This window comes from Octopus sinensis, linkage group LG11 (assembly GCF_006345805.1).
Source record: "Octopus sinensis linkage group LG11, ASM634580v1, whole genome shotgun sequence".
Taxonomy (NCBI): Eukaryota; Metazoa; Mollusca; class Cephalopoda; order Octopoda; family Octopodidae; genus Octopus; species Octopus sinensis.
Window position 1 is genome coordinate 59,377,144 of NC_043007.1, and position 22,856 is coordinate 59,399,999.

The window sequence follows — 22,856 nt, forward strand, 5'->3', positions numbered from 1 at the left end:
TCTTTGGTCCTCACGTCGCTGGACATTGGCAAACTTCTTCTTTTCTGCTACATCTTTGGCTATGTATATCTGCCGGCCAGCCTCCCTTTTGGCTACCTGGTACAGTTCCTTGCTACCCCCATCCCTCCAGGCTTTCCAGGCCCGTCTCTTTGCACTAATGGCTTTGTCTACTGCACTATTCCACCACCACGTAACTCTAGGTCTGGAAGGGACTTTGCACCATCCACAGACTCAGTCTGTGGCACTCAGCAAGCTATATATATATATATATATGTATGTGTCTATTTGTTTACATCTGTGTGTTAGGACAGTTGCTGTGAGTGGTGCTGTATCATTTCTCCTGTCAATAACTTGTCTACTTGTTTCATGCATCCATAGATGTGTGGAGTAAAAAATCTCTTACTTGAAAAACAATTAAAAGTTAGTGACAGGAAAGGTATCCAGCTATAATACAATGCATCAATAATATATATATATATAAATATGTCTTTTCTCTTTTACTTGTTTCAGTCATTTGACTGTGGCCATGCTGGGGCACTGCCTTGAAGGGTTTTAGTTGATCAAGTCAACCCCAGGCCTTATTTTATTTAAGCCTCATACTTATTCTACTGGGATTTTTTGCCAAACTGTTAAGTTACAGGTGTGTCAAATGGTGGTAGGGGGCAAACACACAGACACACACACACACAGACACACATGCACTCACAGACACACACGCACACACAGACATATACGATGGACTTCTTTTCAGTTTGTCTACCAAATCCACTCACAAGGCTTTGGTTGGCCTGAAGCTTTAGTAGAAGACACATACTCAAAACGCCACGCAGTGGAACTGAACTTGGAACCATGTGGTTGGGAAGCAAGCTTCTTACCACACAGCCATGCCTGTGCCTATATATACATACACATACACTGAACCGCAAAAGAAACGCGTTTTTTTTCAAATGTCATTTTTATATGGTAAATTCTAAAAATTTATTTTGAGGATGTAAGTGTAAATATTGCAAGACATGCTGGTTTATGGCTGAGACCTAAATTGCAGGTAACCTTTCAACTTTTTTCCTGAAATGAGATGCCAAAATGCAGCTGCTTTGAATACCGTGAGTGGCAGTCACAAACAATTGTCATGGAAACTGACATGCACGTGCATCTTGTGGAGGTTATGGGTATAAAAATTAACTTGAAGTATGTGTCTGGCATTAATAATTTGGACACATCAGGTATGACCCGGTTGTCAGCAGTGCAGAGAGAACAAGCTATTGGCTGATTGCAAGCAGGACAGCATGCCCTGGTTGTTATGAAAGCTTACAATGTCCATGTCAGCACCATCTATTGCCTGATACAATGATACACCAACACCAGCAGCACTGTAGACTGTGCCTGCAGAGGGCATCACTGGGTGACAATGCCCAGGCAGGACCACTTTATCCACCTGCAACACCGCTGTGATCACTTCAGACTGGCCAGCATGACAGCTTGTGAGACCATTGGCACTGGACAGCAACCCATCAGTGACAACACAGTATGATGTCGAGTGGCTGCCAACAACTTGCTGTTGTCCTGCTCGAGGGCCTGTCCTCACCACCTGCCACCATCAGGCATGACTACAGTGGGCTACACAGCACCGATATTGGTGGCATCAACAATGAAGGTCGATAGTTTCTTTGATGAGAGCCAGTGCTGCATTTCCATCTCAGATGGCAGAGTGAGAGTGTGACATAGGTGGAGTGAATGCTAGAGATGCATGTGTCATGGAGAGATGCATGGGGTGGCCAAAGCATCATGGTTTGGGGTGCTATAGGCCTGAATCAGAGAATTGAGCCCCATGTGTTCCAAAATGTTAGTGCAGGCAGAGGGAATGGCATCACAGCGCAACGCTTCGTAGACCAGTTTCTAAGACCTCACATTGTTCCCTTCTTTGTGTGTCACCATAGCTATGTGTTCCAGCAGGACAATGCTCCCTCCCACATGGCCAGGGTGACCATGGACTTCCTGTGTCAGCACAACATCAGAATCATGTTGTGGCCAGCTCTCAACCTGGATTTAAACCCAATTGAACACCAGTGGGATGAAATCCAGAGACGGCTGAACCAGGTGGTCCCAAGGTCAACAACTTGTGTTAACTGGAGGTTGCTTTCCTCAAGGTGTAAGCGCAGGTGCCAATGGCTTTTGCGAACTGCCTCATGCACTCCATGTACCAATGGTATATAGCCTCTTTGAACACTTAGGGAGGGCATACGCGGTATGGAACATGTCACGCCCTATAATCTCGATGTGCTGGATCCGCCCACTACCAGAACACATGACAACAACCCACAGATTGTGGTCAAAGTGCATCCAAGAAATTGACTTTATCAGATTTATCAAAATTTATCTCTGACATAATGAAATAAAAACATATCTCACAGTCACACGTCTCGCGTTTCTTTCACAGTTCAGTGTATATGTGAGTGTATGTATATATATATTTATCATCATCATCATCATCATTTAGTGTCTGTTTTTCATGCTGGCATGGGTTAGATGGTTTGACTGGAATTGGCAAGCCGGAGAGCTGCACCAAGCTCCTGTCTGTTTTGGCTTGGTTTCTGGATGCCCTTCCTAATGCCAACCACTCCATAGAGTGTACAGGTTGTCTTTTACATGTCACTGGCACAGGTGCTTTTTATGTGCCACTGGCACAAGTGCCTTGTACATGTCACTGGTATGGGTGTCTTTTACATGTCACTGGCACAGGTGCTTTTTATGTGCCACGGGCACAAGTGCCTTGTACATGTCACTGGTATGGGTGTCTTTTGCATGTTTCTGGCACAGGTGCCTTTCATGTGTCACTGGTACTGGGCACAATTATGATTTCACTTAGCTTGAGAAGACATATCAAGCTAAGTGAAATCATAATTGTCTTCTCAAGCACAGAAAATTGCCAAAAGTCTCAGTCACTTGTCATTGCCTCTGTGACATTCAACATCTGAAGATCATATTTCACCACCTCATCCAATGTCATTAATATATATCATCATCATTTATATATATATATTTGTTTAACCCATGCGAGAATGAAAAAATAGATGTAAAACGAATGATTGAATGAAAAAGACTTTATCCTTTAATGAAATTTATCTAGACTGGACGAAGATTAAATCCTTTCAAATCAGAAAATAGACAAACATTAACAGATTAAAGAAGTGGAAAAACAAGTTAAGTTTAATAACAGGTTATGTGAATAATGCCTTACCTTGTCATTAATTCTTACAGTGACAGTTTTATGCTTTTCACCATTCAGGTTAATCATTCGGATACCTTCTTCAGTAAATATTATCTTCATTTCTTCAGGGCTGGCTGTTGTAGCAAAGTCAATGTCAGTTGGCCCTATCCCCATTAAAAGATCTCGTACTGCTCCACCAGTAATCCTGAGCATATGGTTGTGTTTTTTAAACACTTTGATAAGTATTTCCAGTTGGGGAGTAAATAAAGCATGAAATTCAGGAGAATCTATTTTTGATAGTAGTTCTGTCATCTTTGCTTTCTTCTCTTGCTTTGTTTTTTTTCTAATAGGTATGTCCTGAATTATATTTTTGAAAAACCTATTGAAAAAAAAGAAATAATTTTGTATTGAAAATAATGTTCACACATATCATAGCTTGATTTTGTTGCCTTTTTATAATGTCAGAAAATCAAGGGTTTGGTTCTAAATTAATGATGTGGCATAACAGGTAACTGCTTTCCCTTGTCTCAGAACTTTTAAGAACTCACAGTCTATCACAAACATCATTCTCAAGTGTTTTGCCTTGAAATATAATCAATGAAATATGGAATGCCTGGATTTGATCTGAACTTGTAATATAAGAGCTGTTGTTTGTCTAATACTATATTCACTCGGCCATCTCACCTCTGCAAGACTGAAAAATGACCATTGCTCAGATCAGAAGAGTGGTGGAAAAAGTGAAACTGATGCAGTTAATATAGAGTGTGAAGGATAGTTAATGCGTTCGGGGAAGAGACTGTGTTCCATGTGATATACCTAACAGGATCCTTGTTAATAAGGGACAGTATATAACTGGTACTGTATTGGTTATGATGACAAGGGTTCCAGTTGATCTAATCAATGGAACAGCCAGCTTATGAAATTAATACGCAAGTGGCTGAGCACCTCACAGATATATGTACCCTTAATGTAGTTCTGGGGGAGATTCAGCATGACACAAAATGCGACAAGGCTTGTCTTTTGAAATACAGGTACTACTCAATTTTGCTAGCTGAGTGGACTGGAGCAATGTGATAATGTTTGGATCAAATGTTCTGCATGTTCAGCTATGCTCTATAGTTTCTTTTACTTACTGTAGCCAAGGCCATGATAGAGAACTGCTTTCAATGATAGGTGAAATGATATGTCTTTCATAAGTGGTTTTACACCAAAATAGATGTGTTATCTAATGCTAATAATACTATTATTCTGAAAAGCTAACTGAAATAGAGTAATAAGTAACTGATGTAACTGTGGAAGGGTGTGAAACGTTGCGGTATTGATTTCATCATCATCATTATCATCATCGTTTAATGTCTGCTTTCCATGCTGGCATGGACTGGATGATTTGACTGAAGACTGGCAAACCAAATGGTTGCACCAGGCTCCAATCTGATCTGGCAGAGTTTCTACAGCTGGATACCCTTCCTAATGCCAACCACTCCAAGAATGTAATGGGTGCTTTTACGTGCCACCAGCACCAGTCAGGTGGTACTGGTAACGGCCATGCTCAAATGGTGATTTTTATGTGCCACCTGCACAGGAGCCAGTCCAGTGGCATTGGCAACGACCTCGCTCAAATATTTTTTCACGTGCCAGTAAGGCGACGTTGGTAACAATCACGCTCAAATGGTGCTTTTTATGTGCTACCGGCATGGAAGCTAGTCAGCTGCTCTGGCAACAATCATGTTCGGATGGTGCTCTTAGTGCTCCACTAGCATGGATGCCAGTCATCGAATTTGATTTTGATTTCGATTTATGTATTAGCAATCACTAATCTGCCCTTCCCAACCCCTTCTCTTCCTTTTTTCTCAACCCTCTCATTAATTCCTTCCCTCTCCCCCTGTTCCCTGCAATATTCCTCCCTTCCTCCCTCTTTCTTACAATTCCTTCATCTCTCCATTTGGGATCATCATCCACTCCCTCTCTTCTGTTTGCCCTTAGCAATAGGTTTCATTTCAGTGGATTTTCTCTTGAACATCAGATATACTTTGGTCTTGTTTTTAATTAAGAAACCATATATGCAAAAAAGACATCAAGAGAAAAAAGATTAAAAGAAACAAAATTTAGTCATCATCATCATCGTTTAACGTCCGTTTTCCATGCTAGCATGGGTTGGACGGTTCGGCTGGGGTCTGGGAAGCCAGGAGGCTGCACCAGGCTCCAGTCTGATCTGGCAGTGTTTCTACAGCTGGATGCCCTTCCTAACGCCAACCATTCCATGAGTGTAGTGGGTGCTTTTTACATTCCACCGGCACAGGGGCCAGGCGAGGCTGGCAACGGCCATGATCGGTTGGTGCTATTTATGTGTCACTGGCACGGAAGCCAGTCAAGGCGGTGCTGGTATCGGCCACGTTTGGATGGTGCTTTTTACGTGCCACCGGCACAGTTACGTGTCACATAAATTAATTAAAATTTTCACTGTTCATATTTATTTATTTCATTGAGGAATTTAATTTAAAATATAGATTAAACAATGTTATAAACATTTAAAAACTTATGCATTTATTGTATCTTTATTCCACCTTCTATATGTTTGCTAAGTAACACAAAATTTGATGCAAGTGTAACAACAGGAGTCACAATTCTTTTACATCTTCTACATCCTTATTTACTTTATAGTGACATTTAATTTTTTTTAAATCTACAGCTTGAATGATTTTGTACATATTTAAAAGCTGATATGATTGTCATTTCTCTCCCCGTCCCCTTCTATATGTTTACTGTGTAACACTACATGTGACACTAATGTAACAGAAGTAATAAAAATTTGGTAGAGAGAGAGGGAGAGAAAACTTGCAAGATATGAGGCAAGGATTACTTGTGTTGGTGCTGTGAATAAAACATCCAGTCCACTCTGTAAAGTGGTTGGCAAATCTAGCTCTAGAAACCATGTCAAAGTAGACACAATGTCTACTTTAGCATGGTGCATGATGCAGTTCCTCATCTTGTCAGACTCTGTCAAACCATTCAACCCACACCAGCATGAAAGCTAGATGTTCAATGATGATAATCAAACGTTTTTAATTTATATGGCTTTCATCATCATCATCGTTTAACGTCCGTTTTCCGTGCTAGCACGGATTGGACGGTTCGACCGGGGTCTGGGGAGCCAGGGGCTGCTCCAGGCTCCAGTCTGATCTGGCAGTGTTTCTACAGCTGGATGCCCTTCCTAACGCCAACCACTCCGCGAGTGTAGTGGGTGCTTTTTACGTGCCACCTGCACAGGTGCCAGTCGAGGCGGTGCTGGCATCGGCCACGTTCGGATGGTGCTTTTTATGTGCCACCGGCACAGAAGCCAGTCGAGGCGGGGCTGGCATCGGCCACGTTCGGATGGTGCTTTTTATGTGCCACCGGCACAGAAGCCAGTCGGGGCGGCACTGGCAATGGCCACGTTCGGATGGTGCTTTTTATGTGCCACCGGCACAGGTATCACAACTACTGTTTCCATTGATATTTGGTTCGATGTTCATGTACATGCACTTGACTCAACAGGTCTCCTCAAGCATAGCGAGATGTTCCGAGATCCAAGGTACTTTGAATGGGCAGAGGCTATGCGGAACTGGTGCTGGAAGCATCCCGGGTCTTAGTAGTCACAGCACATCTCCAGAGATCTCGGTCCTTCGCCATTGCCTCAGTGAGGCCCAACGCTCTGAGGTCATGCTTGACTACCTCATCCCATGTCTTCATGGGTCTACCTCTCCCCCTGATTCCTTCAACTGTTCGGGAGTGGCACTTCTTCACACATGACCATACCATCGCAAGCTTCGCTCTTGCACACCGCATCTGATGCTTCTTATGTCTAGCATTTCTCTCAGGGTGCTAACACTCTGTCGTGCATTCACAGACATTACACACCCAGCGGATCATGCTAGCTTCATTTCTTTCAAGTCTACGCATGTCCTCTGAAGTCACGCCCCATGTTTCACTGCCGTGAAGCATGGCAGTTCGCACACATGCATCATACAATCTACCTTTCACTCTGAGTGAGAGACCCTTTGTCGCCAGTAGGGGTAGGAGTTTTCTAAACTTTGCCCAGGCTATTTGTATTCTAGTGGTGATACTCTCTGAGCATCCACCCCCACTACTAACTTGGTCACCCAGGTAGCGGAAACTATCAACTACTTCTAGTTTCTCCCCCTGGAGTGTGATGGAATCTGTTTTCTGAGTATTTGTGGTGTCTATTGTCCCTGTGCATCTGCCGTACATGAAAGCTATCTTATCAGTTAATTTGCCTTTGATGTTGCTGCACCTCTTATGCGTCCATAGCTTACACTGGGTGCATCTTATGGAGTTTCTACCTACACCTTTCCCACAGCTCGAGCAGGGCCACCTGCCTGATGGGGTGTGTGCTGAGTTCGCCTTTCTGCATACTATAACTTTGGTCTTCGCTACATTTACTCTAAGGCCCTTTGATTCTAACCCTTGTTTCCACACCCGAAATTTCTTTTTTAGTTCCGGTAGTGATTCTGCTATGAAGGCCAGGTCATCAGCATAGAGGAGCTCCCAGGGGCAACCTGTTTTGAATTCCTCTGTTATTGCCTGGAGGACTATGATGAATAAAAGGGGACTGAGGGCTGAGCCCTGGTGTACACCTACTTCTACCCGGAATTCTTCACTATATTCGTTGCCAATCCTAAACTTGCTGACAGCCTCTCTGTATAGAGCCTGTACAGCCCTTATTAGCCATTCGTCAATCTCCAGTTTCCGCATCGACCACCAGATAAGGGAACGGGGAACCCTGTCAAAGGCTTTCTCCAAGTCCACAAAAGCTATGTAGAGGGGTTTATCTTTAGCTGCAGTTGTCGGACCAGGAATATAGCATCAGTGGTGCTTCTACCTGGCACAAAACCGAACTGCATCTCATCTAAGCAAATTCTCTCCCTAATGAGATGGGTTATGACCCTCTCTGTGACCTTCATCACCTGATCCAACAGTTTAACACCCCTGTAGTTATTTCTATCTAGAGCATCACCCTTACCCTTGTAGCAGTTGACTATGGTGCTGCTATGCCAGTCATTGGGTATGACTAATTAAAAAAATATCACAAAACTCTTCGTTTTTAGTTGTTTGACCCAAAGTCAACCTTGACAGAGCTGTGGCCATATCATCTTTTTCTTAGACACAGTTCACCAAGTTCACATTAGACAATATGCCTTTTTTTCTAAGATGTCATGGTGGATTTGATGGAGAATTGGTTGATATTTCTAGCATGCTGAACAACCACATAAATCCTTTCTTGTTGGTATGTCTTTATTTTTGTTTTTGGAGTCAGGTGCCTTTACTAATGGCAATGAAAGGACTATGATAGGAAAGTAGCTTGTTTTACAGTGAGACAGCATGAAACATTATTTTGCCTTACTTTGAAAACGCATTGATGTTGTAGCCAGGTTTAACTGGCTTGTTCCCCACTATCAAGTATAATTCTCATCATTAGAAATTTTATAAGAATTGTATATAGATTGGATCCTCAATAGCAGACTGGGTCTTCACCTCACTTTGGATCTTCGATAAGTGATATCACACCTTTGTGTGGTGTCACATTTCAATGGCAAACACTTGAATTCATGGGAAGAAGCATTTTATTATCTCAAACAAAATTTTCTCAATCCTGTGCCATATGGTTTCAGGTAGTCCCATAGTGTGGTATCTTGGACAAGTGTCTTCTTCTATAGCCTTGGGCTGACCAAAGCCTTGTGAGTGGATTTGGGAGATGGAAACTGGAAGAGACTTAACATTATCATCACAATCATTGTTTATATGTCCACTTATGTTCATATGGGTTAGAAGGAATTTGTTGAAAATAATTTTCTATGGCTGGATGCCCTTCCTGTTGCCAACCCTTACCCGTTTCCAAGTAAGGTAATATTTACCCATGGCCAGATGTTTTCACAGAGGATTGGAAGTAAAAGACACAACTTGTATGATTGTGACACATGTTTATAATGATCACTATACCAAGACAAGGAGGCACCAATACACACACACATATATGTATTAAATATATGTATATGAGGTGGTAACAAAAGTTTCCCAGACTAGTTATGTCTAATAAAAAATAACTTTACCTAAGTTTTAACATCATCTCCTTTGAAATAGCCACCTTGCACAGCAACACATCAGTCTTAGCATTGTCAACACTTTTGGAATCCAGTCTGTGAAACGTTTTCTGTAAGTGAGTCGAGAACCTTCTGTGATTTGCTCTGGATCTCAACAAAAGCGTTAATATGGTAACCTTTGAGCTGCATTTTCATCTTGGGGAAGAGATGGAAGTCTGCAGGTGCTAAATCTGGTGAAGAGGGTGGGTGCGGAAGTGATACCATGTTCTTTTTGGAAACAAACTCAGGAATGAGGAGAACATAGTGAAGAATCCAGTTCTTCACACTCCACAGGTCCAGTTGCTTTTGCCGAATGTCCTCCCTCAAACTATTCAAAATATCACAGTAGAACTCACGATTGCTGACTGGCTCTGGGGGAATGAATTCCCAATGCACAATACCACATTTATGGGGGTGAATCTTGTAGCAGGTCTTCCAGAGGCATTCTTCCACCTTTCAAGCACCTGTGCCACTTGAAGCATTGCATATAATCCATTGCCTTGTTGCCGTAAGCTTGCTCAATATCTTTGAAGCAGACTTCCCAAGTTTAACACAAAATTTCACATTGGCTCTTTGCTCCAACTTCCTGTCCTTGACAAAAATTTAAGACTACAGCATACTGCCTCATGAAGGTCACTGCTAGCTCTCATTGTGCACACAACCATGTGCTGCCACCTGTTGGTGCACAACAGAACTAGTCTGGGAATTTTTGATACCACCTTGTATATAGTACTAGTGTGTGGTACTTTGAACAAGTGTCTTCTTTTAGAACCCTGGGCTGACAAAAGCCTTGTGAGTAAATTTGGTAAAGGGCAACTGGAAGAGGCTCAACATTATCATCGCAATCATTGTTTATACACCCACTTGTATTCACATGGGTTAGAAAGAATTTGTTGAAAATAATTTTCTATGGCTGGATACCCTTCCTGTTGCCAACCCTTACCTGTTTCCAAGTAAGGTAATATTAACCTATGACCAGATGTTTTCACAAAAGATTGGAAGTAAAAATCGCAACCTGTATGATGGTGACACATGTTTATAATGGTCACACGATATCAAGACAAGGAGACATCAATACACACACACATATATACAATCATACCTCCCCTTACATCGTTAATTGGTTCTAGAGGACATGATTTAGGTAGAAATAACCATTATTTAAATATATATAGATGTAATAATTAAAACCTAGGCTAGCCTAAGTTGTTTTTATGTTAGTCTATGGATTTGGTTAATTGTTAGGCAAGCCTAAGCTGTTTTTATATTAGAAAGAAATAATTTCAAATACTGTACTCTTGCCTACCTGATAGCTAACATTGGTGTTACTTGTTGAGGCTGGTGTGGGAGGAGATTACACACTAGATGTCGATGGTTGGGGATTGTCAGCTGACTCCTGTTGTGATGGTGTAGATTGTTGTGCGAACTTATCTAAAGTTCCTTGAATTGTTTTTTTATCCTTCTCTTCAAGGATTAAGTAATAAGGTGCAATAGTATCTTGACAACCCACCAATATTTTTACAAAACACTGTGTATTGAGATACATTTCCTCAAATAAAGTAAGACATTTATCGAAATGAGAAAAAAGCCTCTTGCATTTTCTTCAACATAAAATGATGAGGCTCAGGATCAGGTTTTTCTTCTTTCTTTTCCTTTTGTTCATGAAGTTCCATCAACTCTTTGTTTGTTAGGGACTGTTTATCTTTCTCAAATAATTCATTAAAATCTGTTCTTCCAACTCTATTTCCAGTTCATTGCTCAACTGCACCAAGGTCTTATTCACTTAAACATTGTCAAAGCCCTTAAAGTCATTGACAAATTATGGGCACAGCTTCTTCCACACACCATTCATAGCTCCACGGAGTTGCTATGTTCACTATGGCTTTGTAGATGTCGTAACTTTCTCAAAAGTCATGGACTGTAATGCTTTCATCAATGTCAATTATCCCCTGGTCTATTGACTGCAGCAGTGAGGCAGTGTTAGGAGGGAAGAAGATAACAGTAACACAAGGATGGAAATCTCCGATGTTTTTCGGGTAGCCTGGAGTATTATTTAAGACAAGCAGAACTTTAAAAAGAATCCTTTTAGCCTTACAGTACTTTTTTGCTTCAGGAACAAAATGATTGAAAAACCATTCTTCAAAAATAATGAGTGACCCAAGTCTTTGAATTGACTATCCATATTACAAGAAGAGATGCCTTGGGCATGTTCTTAAGAACTCGGGAGTTCAGCACGTGATATACAAGCAGCTGTTTTAGCTTGCAATTGCCTTCCAACATTAAGGTCAAATGTTCTTTTGATACTCTGTAGCCAGGAATTCTTTACTCTTCCTTGGATATGAAAGAATGATCTGGTAATTTCTTCCAGTAGATACCAGTCTCAACAACATTGAATATTTGTTTGGGTAGCATTATTTTCAATAATCTTCGCTAATGTAGCAGGAAATTCCACTGCAGCAACATCGTCACCCGATGTGCTTTCACCTTGTTTCTTGAGGGAGTGCAAATTCTGTTGCTGCTTAAATATCATAAACCATCTCTGACTTGCCTTAAATTCTATGTCTTTCAAATCTTCAAACAAAGACAATGCTTTCTCCTGAATTATTTCCTGACTACAACTTGCTTGCTGATGATTCTGCCTTTCATCCCAAAGGGCAAGAAGCTGCTCCATCTCTTCATAGATTCGTCCTCTTTTCTTGTTGATGATGGTACTTTTCATCCCTGGAGCATCATCTTTCACATGTGCCATAATCCTATCTCTATTGTGCACAATTGCTGATACAGTTGTACAGTTCATCTCAAACAATCGTGCAATGGCTACAATCTTTTCATATCATTTTATTATATCCACTTTATCTTCCAACAACATGGCTTTATGCTTACCACTTTGACTAGGATTCTTCTTTGGAGCCATGGGGCTAAAATGTAAATCACAAAAATAATTGTACAAAATTTCACAGCACTGTCGACGTGAACACATTTGAAAAGCTTGTGGCTGGAGCACGAATCCCCCCTATTGGAAAACATCTGAACTAGTACACTTGTTCAGATTTGTTTTACCATTAACCTGTAACTTTCAATGTCTTTGTTTTTAAACAAATTTCAATTCTTTATGATGCACACAGTATTTTAACATTAATTTTAATATGCTATACAGATTATATGTTTCTATTGCTTTTTTATTTATTTTCCAGAGATGAATACGAAGGCAACCAATTGATACAACCCAGAACTAACAGTACAGTATTGTATTTAATATTTTAGAAAGACTGACATATCTTCGGAAATGACTTAACCAAAGGTATATGTGTATATATATGTATGTATATATGAGGAGTTTCTTTCAGTTTGTGTCTATAAAATCCACTCACAAGAGTTTTGGTCAGCCAAAACCGGGGCTATGGTAGAAGGCACTTGCCTGAGATGCCACAGAGTAGGAAACTAATAATTTAGTATATTCATAACTTATTTACTAAAATCTAAGAAAATATGACACCACACCTGGATTATGGACACCAGTGAAAAAATTAGACTTATGAGTTCTAGACCTAGGTCTAAGTGTGTTTGTATATATGTGTGGATATGTGGTGTGTGTGTGCTTGCATGCGCGTGTGTGTCCCCCCTTGTCTTAACATTGTGTGATGTTGTAATCAAATGTTACCGTTATACAAATGTTGTTCATTTCCAATTTTCTGTGAAAAAAACATATCTGGTCATGTGAATATGGAAACTTGCTTGGAAACTGGTGTGGATTGGCTACTGGAAGGGGCATCTGGTGATGGAAAATCTGTTCCAATGAGTTCCATTGTGACCCATGCATGCATGGAAACGTGAATATTAAAAATGATGACAACGATAATGACTTGTTTCAGTTGTTAGACTGTGGCCATGCTGGGGCACCACCTTGAAGAACTTTTAGTTGAACAAATTGACATCAGTACTTGCTGTTTTATTAAACCTGGTACTTATTTTATTGGGATCTTTTGCTGAACTGCAAAGTTATGGGGATGCACACACACCAACACCAGTTGTCAAATGGTAGTGGGGGACAAACACAGACACGAAGACACATGTACACATACACACGACAGGCTTCTTGCAGTTCTAGTCTACCAAATCCACTCACAAAGGTTTGGTTGATCCAAGGCTATAGTAGAAGACACTTGCCATGCAATGGGACTGAACCATGAGGTTGGGAAGCAAGCTTCTTACCACACAGTCTTCTTTACCAATTAAGCAATGTATATTTCTTAATAAGTGGGTTTATATCTACTCCAAGTATTAAGAAATAATATTGTATAATGATTACAGTTCTATCATATCACAGTGAAATCAATGCAAGATCTGTAGCTGGACCTGAAACATTGATGGTCCATCAGTGAAAAGACAATGAGTACTTTTAACCCTTTAGTGTTTAAACCGGTCATATCAGGCCAAAATTGTCTTTCTGTTTTATGCTCAAACCAGCCAGCTCTGACCTCTCACACCTACCCTGCAAAGTCATTCTAAAAATAAACAGGGATATCATCAAAATTTCAGAGTTACAAAATGCTGTACAATTAATTTAAAACAATGTAATTAAACAGGCTTTACATTTGACAGATTAATCTGGATGCTAAAGGGTTAAATGAAATATTTAACATATTTGCTGCATACCCACTTTACTACAAAGCATGGTTGGTATATTTATTGTGGTCATTGCTATAAGTCATCCCTAATCCAGCAAACCTATGATCAAGGTTGTTCCAGCCATCTTTTATCTCCCTTGAAGAATCTTTATTAAACTTATTGACCCCAGTATATACTATTTTTTGTAAAGTCCGTTCTCTTTTATCAAACCTGTAACTTGCAGGGATGTAAACACACCAACACCAATCGTGAAGTGGTGGTGGGTGACAAACACATACACAAAGATACACACACATACATATATACGAGTCTTTCAATTTTTGTCGACCAAATCCTCTCGCAAGGTTTTGGTCAGCACGAGGCTATAGTAGAAGACACTTGCTTAAGGTGGCACATAGTGGGACTGAACCTGGAACCACACAGCCATACCTGCACCTAGCCATGATCATCTTTTTCTTTTGTAGACAATCAGAGACTACTTTTTTTAAAAAGAGAATAGATGTATACTTTGAGGGAGAGATTTATCTGCTAACTAAAGAGATTCATTCTTTTGCTCGATATAAGGTGATGTAGGGTTTTGGTAAAAGGAACAACAAAATGATGACTGAAGCTGTAGATGAATTCATGAAGCTTGAATCAATATCTTAACTATTCAGCGTAACTGTTCTGACAGGATGCATCAACTGTTTTGAACCCACTTTTCTTTAGCTTTAATGTAGTTGTCCTCATGATCCTCATTTCACATCTGCTTTCCATGCCAGTATTGGTTAGGTGTGTTGTTATAATTCAAGTGAGTTCTGACTCAGAATTAATAACCTCCCAGATAGGTTGGAGGATCATATTGCTTGTTTCATTTCTGGTTTGGTTTTCATGACTGGATGCCTTTCATAACACCAACCACTTTAAACAGTGTACTGGGTGTATTTTATTGTGGTACCAAGGCTAGAAAGTTTATCATGTCCTTGACTAGAATAAAGGGCCTTCTCAACCTTACAGTGTCCTTGTTTATTAAAAGCACTTTGACCTAGGAGGGGTGAATAAAAGTGGGAGTAACGAGATGGAGGGGGCAGGTTGAGTAGTTTGGGAGGAACAGGGGTATGATGGAGAAAATAGAGTGAATGAGGAGTGATGGAAGAGTGACAGAGCTAGTGAAAGTAATGGAAGAGATACAATAATGACAGCTATATATTTGCTTGAGAAAGAGTGATGGATGTCAATAAGGGGATGGTCTAGGGAAGAACAATACAGTGGTCTCTGTGAAGGAGGCTTGATATTAAAAGTGTTTAGTTTTTCGCTTAAAGAGGAGAGGACCCCCTTTGGTTATGAATGACCATGGGATTGCACCTAGAAAGTTATCCTCCAAGACACAAGTCCAGGCAAGGTTCTTTCATGGAAGACTAGCAGTTGGCTATGCATACCAGCTACCCTTCTCCATGCTACCAATATTATACAAGGGAAAAGCAAAGGCTGATTACAGCTTGCACCAGTGACACTGCAACTCCTTTCTATAGCTGAGTGAACTGAGCAACGTGAAATAAAGAACACAACAGTCCGGTCTGGGAATCAAATTCACCTTATGATTGTGGGCCTGACTAACTGAGCTATACACCTTAACAGTACACAAAATTGATTTGTTGGAGCAGCATATCCAGATTTCCTTACAGAGGGCTTATAAAGCATTACATTGTGTTTTTAAGTGAGCTTTACGTCTCATAAGAATTTATAATTGCCTATTTCCTGGAAGTGGTGTGAATTGTATGACTATAAGCATTGATGCTTTAATCACAGTTTAATGGACTTCTTTGAATCTGATTAACACAATTATATTTGCTTCAATAGCACTCATTTATGCTATTTATACTTCAGATTTACTTCAAAACTATATATATATATATATATATATTCCTACTTAACCCTTTAGTGTTGCCCCAAGAATATGTATTTTGGAAGCTGGAGGCAAGCAGAGTCTTAGTGGACTACAGGGGTCTGTGAAAGAACAGCCAATGCTGAAGTCATCATGAGTTAGCATCTGAACACAATAATGATCTAGAAAGGATAATAATTTTGTATCTAAGTATAATTGAATCACCTTTTAGTGGGGTCTAAATTCCTCTTTGAATTATAAACTAACAGCTAGTTGTGAACATCAAGCAAAGTGTGACACCTCTATACTGAACTTTATTAGAACACTATCCAGTGTAACACCAGTGGCTGACATATTATCTGTGAAACGAGCACTATTGCAATACCTTATAGTGGGATATAAATTCCCTTTAGAATAATAGCATAATGGCACTAACAAACATCAAACTGAAGTGCCATATTTTCATATTGGAGATTATTAGAATACACTATTGTGCTGAGCAGCAATGGCTGACATATTACGTGAATCAAGAAAGATATTTGTAGAAATAAAATGGTACACAAAATAATATATGGCAACTAATTTGTTGTAGCATAAGTGATAGTTATTTGGTTAGAATCCTGCCAGTGAGTGTTTGTTGCTCTTTCTGTCTAATAATATCTACAAACATTTTACATTTATTTCTCATAGTTTCCTTGTACAAAGGAAATGGTGAAGAAGGTACCATATTAACTTTAATCATCAGCTGATTTTTGCTGAATAAATGTAGAAATATCTGGAGATGGACATACAAGAGTTAGCCTTGATTTGCTTCTTTTTTTTCAAAGTATGATCAACCCTTCATATATATTTAGATCTTTCAAGACTAAATCTGTGAAGTTACCCTCTGAATAGCTGTGAGTTAAGGTTAAGCAGTACTAATGCTTAAAGTATATGTACCAGTATTTTCTGTTAACATCCCAAGTTAATTTGGTGCCAGTTTTGACAGCTAGATGAACTAACAAAATCTAATTGAAAACAATCTATTCAGAAACACAACGAAACGCTTACAGCCGATTTGAACTCACAATTCACGAGTAGATACGGTAACCATTCAGCCATGACATTTCTAAATAGATTGGGTAAATATTCCAGGATCAGATAACAATGAGGTTTGTTTTGATTATCTTCTTGATAGTCAGAATAACAATTAAAATCGTCTCTAGTTCTCCCCATCAATTGATGCAAAGGTGTAATGAGGATGGTATTATTAGGAAAATAAATAATTTATTAATAGTTTCTATGTCAACGTGACTTTCTGATATACTGCATTAGCGTGAAAGGAAGTTAGTTTCGTTCCTACAGATATAACAAAAAAGTCCAACCGTTCACACAATCTATTTTGTTACCAAATATATAGAGAAATGCCAACAAGTCTGTAATTGAAGCTTTCCGGGGTTTATTATTACTTTTCTTTGTTTGTCTTTTAAACAATGCTGTCAATTTATTGGGAAACAATGCCACCAATATATCCATAATCTCGTGGGTAGAAGTCCATATTAAATAATTAAATTGCAGTAAACAGTGCGTGTGTGCAATAACAATAGTCAGAGAGAAAGATAATAATAATAATGATAGAGAAACGACTTTCTCTTGAGTGCAGTCACATTCCACTGACAATAAATATTACACCGAGCAGGAATTATGCATTATAAAAAAAGGTAATATATCCAATCAATAGAATAAAAATCGGGAAATTTTCCATAAAAGTATACAAACAAAAGCTTCAGAGAGGGAAAGAGAAATATAGAAACAGCCTCCCCCAAAGAAATCCGATTAAAAATAAGAACAAAACAAATCATAAAAATCTATAAAACAGTCTTGCAGGATGCAGGAATGTTCTTTAATGAAAGTGTTGCAAGAGGCGGGGAGAGTGAATTTCCTAAGTTAAAGGACTAAATCCATGAGTTGATGCCGGCGAATTTATTGTTAAAAGGCGAGAGAAGTGGAAGAGATAGGTAATTGATGTTAATCTATTTTCAGATGCAATTAACATAGTCGGTATTAATGAGGAAGTTTGATGACAGTGGTGTGTCAGCACTAATTAAGACATTTGGTTTCAATTAAAATCTAAAAGAGAGAGAGAGTAGATCTCTCCGTATCAATCAATTCAGATCCCCAAAATGTTCAGATGTTGGTAGTAGTGATTATAATTAGATGAGAGAGAGGGAAAAAAATCAACAATTCAGTTTTTACATAATCAAACAGTAGAGAGAAACAAAGAAGTCAGATATTATCTAAGCCAACTCGACAGGTATTTCCTCTCTCTCTCTCACTATCCAAAATGACATATATTGCAGAGGAGAATTTTGATTATATATATGTATATATGTGTGTATTGATGTTTTTCGAATTGATACATGTAACAAATGGAGTGAAGGTCACGAGAATATCGAAACAATTCACGACAAGAATATTTTCAACAATTGACACATTAAGTCCAGTTATTATGGATTTAGTAAAGTCAATCGACTGTTGCAGTTATTATATTGATAATTTACTTTCAAGATACAAAACTGACCGTTAGTTGTTTATAAAAAGAAATCAAATACGGAATAACCTTTAACTGTTTTGTTTTCAGTCGTAAATTAATAATAAAAAAAACCCTTTTAACTCGTAACTAAATTAACAGTTGTTGAAAATAATTTATCAAATATAACAAGTTTTTTTTTTTCTTAAGACGAAACTTAGAAGGTTAACCAAAGTGGGCAACGTGAAGAAGAAAATAAGACTTTTCGATGAATTAGAAACAGAACTGATTCTTTCCATCACAGATTTAAGTCCAGCTCTATTTTCTCACCAGTTACTAATGCGTAGTTGTTTCGATAGTGAAAACTAAGAAAATAAAATAAAGTATATGATAGTAATATGAAGAATGTATCGTACATTCAGATGGAAATATTTTAAAAAACAAATATGACTTACTGGCACAATTAAGATACAAAACTCAACATGTGCTGCTTGTTATGCGGCTTACAAATGTCTACTCTGGGTTGGAATTTTACTTACAAAGTAGGGACAACAACTACGGACACGATATGCTTTCAATTGAAATAGTTACACTTTCAGTTTTATATTAAAAATAACAAGAACAGTAAAAGATGAATATTTTCTATTTCTACCTTTCCGCTTGTTACAGTCAGCCATTTCTAATATCAGCAAGAGTTATGTCCCTTACATCAAGTACTACCAAAATCTGATTATTTCTGTTACATTAGTGTCACACGTAATGTTACATAGCAAACCTGTAGAAGGGGAGAGGGATAGAAAGGACAACCATATCAGCTTTTAGATATGTACAAAATTATTCAATTTATAAACTAAAAAAATGTTACTATAAAATAAATGAGGACATGGAAGATGTAAAAAAAAATTGTGACTCCTGTTGTTACACTTACATCAAACATAGTATTACTTAGCAAATATAGAAGGAAGAGGAAAGAAACAACAGCCACATAGGTTTTAAAATATTTATAAAATTATTTAATCTGTATTTGAAATTAAATGCCTCGATGAAATAAAAAAATATGAACGGTGAAAATTTTAATTAATTTATGTAACAAACTAATTGTTTCTTTTAATCTTTCTTCTGATGTCTTTTTTTCCTATATGGTTTGTTAAAAAAAGAAACAAAGTATATCCGATGTTTAAGAGAAAATTCCGAGAATCCCACCATTCCGATTAAACGACTCGTTAGGTATCTATACATTTCGTTTGAGTTTTGAATGTCATTTCACATTAAAGACGAAGTTATCGATGACAATAAATTCATTGTTGATAAAATATTGGCAATATTGTTGTCTCTTAACTAATACTTTTTAATTTTATGTGATCGTCTGTACAGAAATAAGTAAAATACCAGGCAAATCTCCTATAGCGTTGTTATATGTTTTACAATGGAGATTAAAAGAGTGGGCGAACTAGGACAATGTTTTTTTTTACCTGTCTATAATGAGGTTGGCTGTCAGTTTCACAATTACAAACACACACACATATGTACGTATGTATACCTGTATGCATGTATGTACGTGTTTATGTATGTATTTATATAAAAAATATATATGTATATACATATGTGTGTGTGTATGCGCGCGCACACACACATGTGTGCACGTAGGTGTGTACTTATATATGTAAGTATGTATGTATATACATATGATGGAATGATAGGCTCTTTATTTCCTCAGTTAAATTATAAAATATCCAAACTTAATTACGGAATATAGCGGCGGAGTCACATTACATAAACGAGCAGTCACTATTCTAAGGCAGCCAATCTCAAACTAACGAACAGCACCCCACTCTCGCCGCAAATATTGGTGAACATTGTTTTATTCCTCCACTCTCTCTTTATTAATGAGAAAACATAAAAATTACAGTTTGAGGGTCTTTGATTCGGTATGGTTTAGAAAAGTTCAAAAGTTAAAAGTTTGAAACTTGAATTTTTATTAAACCTGGCAGTATGTTTTCTCCCCTTTTAATCCTTAAAGGTCTCCTTCATCGCAAGAAACACACTGCTAATGTATTAAATGGTTCAAGTTATTCTCTGCGATTTGAATTCGCAGTCCAATGGAGATGCCAATGACTGTCAAGATGAGATTGCTACTGATACAATCGGTGATTGACGGATGGTTCCAAGTGGAAGGCACGATGATTAGGGGCTTTATATTTGTAATGTACCATTGCGAACTTTTCCATTGATGTTATCCTTATTTGCCTACTCAGTTACTTACCTTCACATTGTCACTCTAAGATCTTGTCAGTTACAGTTGTTATTTATGAATCTTAGTTTGACAACAAATCGGATCTATTGAGGAAGGAGAATAAAACCAAAACATGTTCGGCTTTGTCACCACATCAGCCAAGGTCGGACTCATTTCTCACCTTGCATAACTCAGTTTCAGTTTTTGATGAATTGGCATTTCGAGAGTTCTCTCCCTCGTCTCTTTAGAGTGGAACTTCCATTAACACTAGTACCTTTCCTTCTTATTGTTATAATCTCAACTGATTTAAAAAGTTATTGTCAGCTCATCATTTTATGTACGACAGTCTATACTTGACTGCATTTCTAATATAGTTGACGAAACTGGAGCATAATCGTTAAGTTCTTAACGAACTGAACTATGATACTTATCCAGTTCTTAACTGTAATGGTTCCATACACTCTGCTAAAGTCCATAGGAAACAGTTCCTTGATACCAGCAACTTACGCACGCTGGTTTGAGAACTTATGTCATAACAAGATTGAGTGCACCAAGTGCGGTGAAACGATACAGGCACGTTTTGAGTCAAAGAATTTCTCTTCATACATATATCTCATTGGTCTAAAAACACCTGGATAAGTTCCATAATCAGCATCTCCTAGTTACGACCAAAGCCTCAAACCGAAAAGTCATAAACACGCTGATCATATAAACAACTCCAACCAATCGTTAATAGCCGTCTGGAATTGGACGAAACCTACTGGGTAATTTGATCACTCCATCAGCCACTGTATAACAGAATTCAGCGGACTATATTTTATCTCGCACACACACACACGACAACAGATACCTGATCAAAGACAGTCCCTGGAATATAATCTTTTGCCCCAATTTTCGCTGTTATTATAGAAACTCTTAAGAGCAAACACAGCAAAGAGACTTGATAACCCCTGTTTTGATAAGGAGTATTATACTTGAAATATCAGGATTTTAAATATACTTTATTTTTGATCTTAAATGTAGTTAATTTTCTACCAACTGCGTTACTGCGGTACTCTAAATTCTTCATATATTCCTTAACAAAGTTCAAGCAAATTGCAATACTCATTTACATATATATGTGTGTGTGTGTGCGTGCGTGCGTGCGTGCGTGTGCGCACGCACACACACACATCCATCCATACATACATGCATACATACAAGTTATCCATAAATTAGCTTTACAATTTAAAAAAAATCAGGAATAAATGAAAAATAAAGATAACTCTCAACTGTAATACTTTAATAGATACAATAAACTATGGAAGTCGTAAAGATAATTAATGAACACCCTGTATGTATGTATGTATGTATGTATGTATGTATGTATGTATGTATGTATGTATGTATGTATGTTCTCTTCTGTTTTTAATTATTTGAATTCTTCAGCCGAGGAAGGAGCTGGTTTCTAATAAAAATACAAACCCCCATCGTTGAAATGTAGATAATGAAAACAATATCACATTTGAAACCTGAGAAAAGTATGACACAAGCGAATCTGCATTTTTCCACATTGTCAAACAAGTTCTCGGCCTATTTTCTTAGCCTTTTTTGAACTAAGAGATTACTGAGAAAAAACTGACTTCTTAGGTCTTTTTCGAGACATCCATCGATCAAATCTGATATAGTGAAGAATCCTATTGTTTCCGGTTGACCTAATTAAACTTCAAAAGCTATAAATACACAAGCTAAATAGTTTTCTGACTCTTTGGATTGACCGGTCTCATGGTCAGAGTAACATTTCTCTGAATGTTGATCAACGCGTAAAGGTGGATCTCTTACTGTTTTTTATTTCTTTATTGCTCACAAGGGGCTAAACATAGAGGGGACAAACAAGGACAAAGGGATCAAGTCGATTGCATCGACCCCAGTGCGTAACTGGTACTTAATTTATCGATCTCGAAAGGATGAAAGGCAAAGTCGACCTCAGCGGAATTTGAACTGAGAACGTAACGGCAGACGAAATAGCTATTTCTTTACTACCCACAAGGGGCTAAACACAGAGAGGACAAACAAGGACAGACAAACGGATTAAGTCGATTACATCGACCCCAGTGCGTAGCTGGTATTTAATTTATCGACCCCGAAAGGATGAAAGGCAAAGTCGACCTCGGCGGAATTTGAACTCAGAAAGTAACGGCAAACGAAATGCCGGAAAGCATTTCGCCCGATGTGCTAACGTTTCTGCCAGCTCGCCGCCTTCCTCTTACTGTTTCTATCTATCTATATTCGTTTTA

The 22,856-nt window shown here is 38.4% G+C and overlaps 2 protein-coding genes across 4 annotated transcripts in view; both read right to left on the reverse strand.

The window, feature by feature from the left end:
* Nucleotides 1-19,113, reverse strand: part of LOC115217185 (CCA tRNA nucleotidyltransferase 1, mitochondrial) — a 73,485-nt gene extending 54,372 nt beyond the window's left edge. For 2 of the 3 annotated variants that reach the window (XM_029786817.2, XM_029786816.2), the window contains exons 1-2: nucleotides 18,803-18,934; nucleotides 3,239-3,587 (exon numbers count right to left, since the gene is read on the reverse strand). In XM_029786817.2, the coding sequence (XP_029642677.1) occupies nucleotides 3,239-3,520 (282 nt within the window). In that variant the 5' untranslated portion in view covers nucleotides 3,521-3,587; nucleotides 18,803-18,934. Of the gene's footprint in view, nucleotides 1-3,238; nucleotides 3,588-18,802; nucleotides 18,935-18,999 lie in introns of those variants that run through there. The other variant, XM_036507521.1, reaches the window with a different exon arrangement.
* On the reverse strand, nucleotides 11,726-12,142 carry LOC115217664 (CENPB DNA-binding domain-containing protein 1-like). The gene has a single exon (XM_029787414.1). The coding sequence runs from the start codon at nucleotides 12,140-12,142 to the stop codon at nucleotides 11,726-11,728; it is 417 nt and encodes a 138-aa protein (XP_029643274.1).
* Nucleotides 19,114-22,856: the final 3,743 nt, after the last annotated feature.

Bases quoted from the DNA above. Each gene is read 5' to 3' on its own strand.
- LOC115217664 (XM_029787414.1), bottom strand. From the start codon at position 12,142: ATGAACTGTACAACTGTATCAGCAATTGTGCACAATAGAGATAGGATT.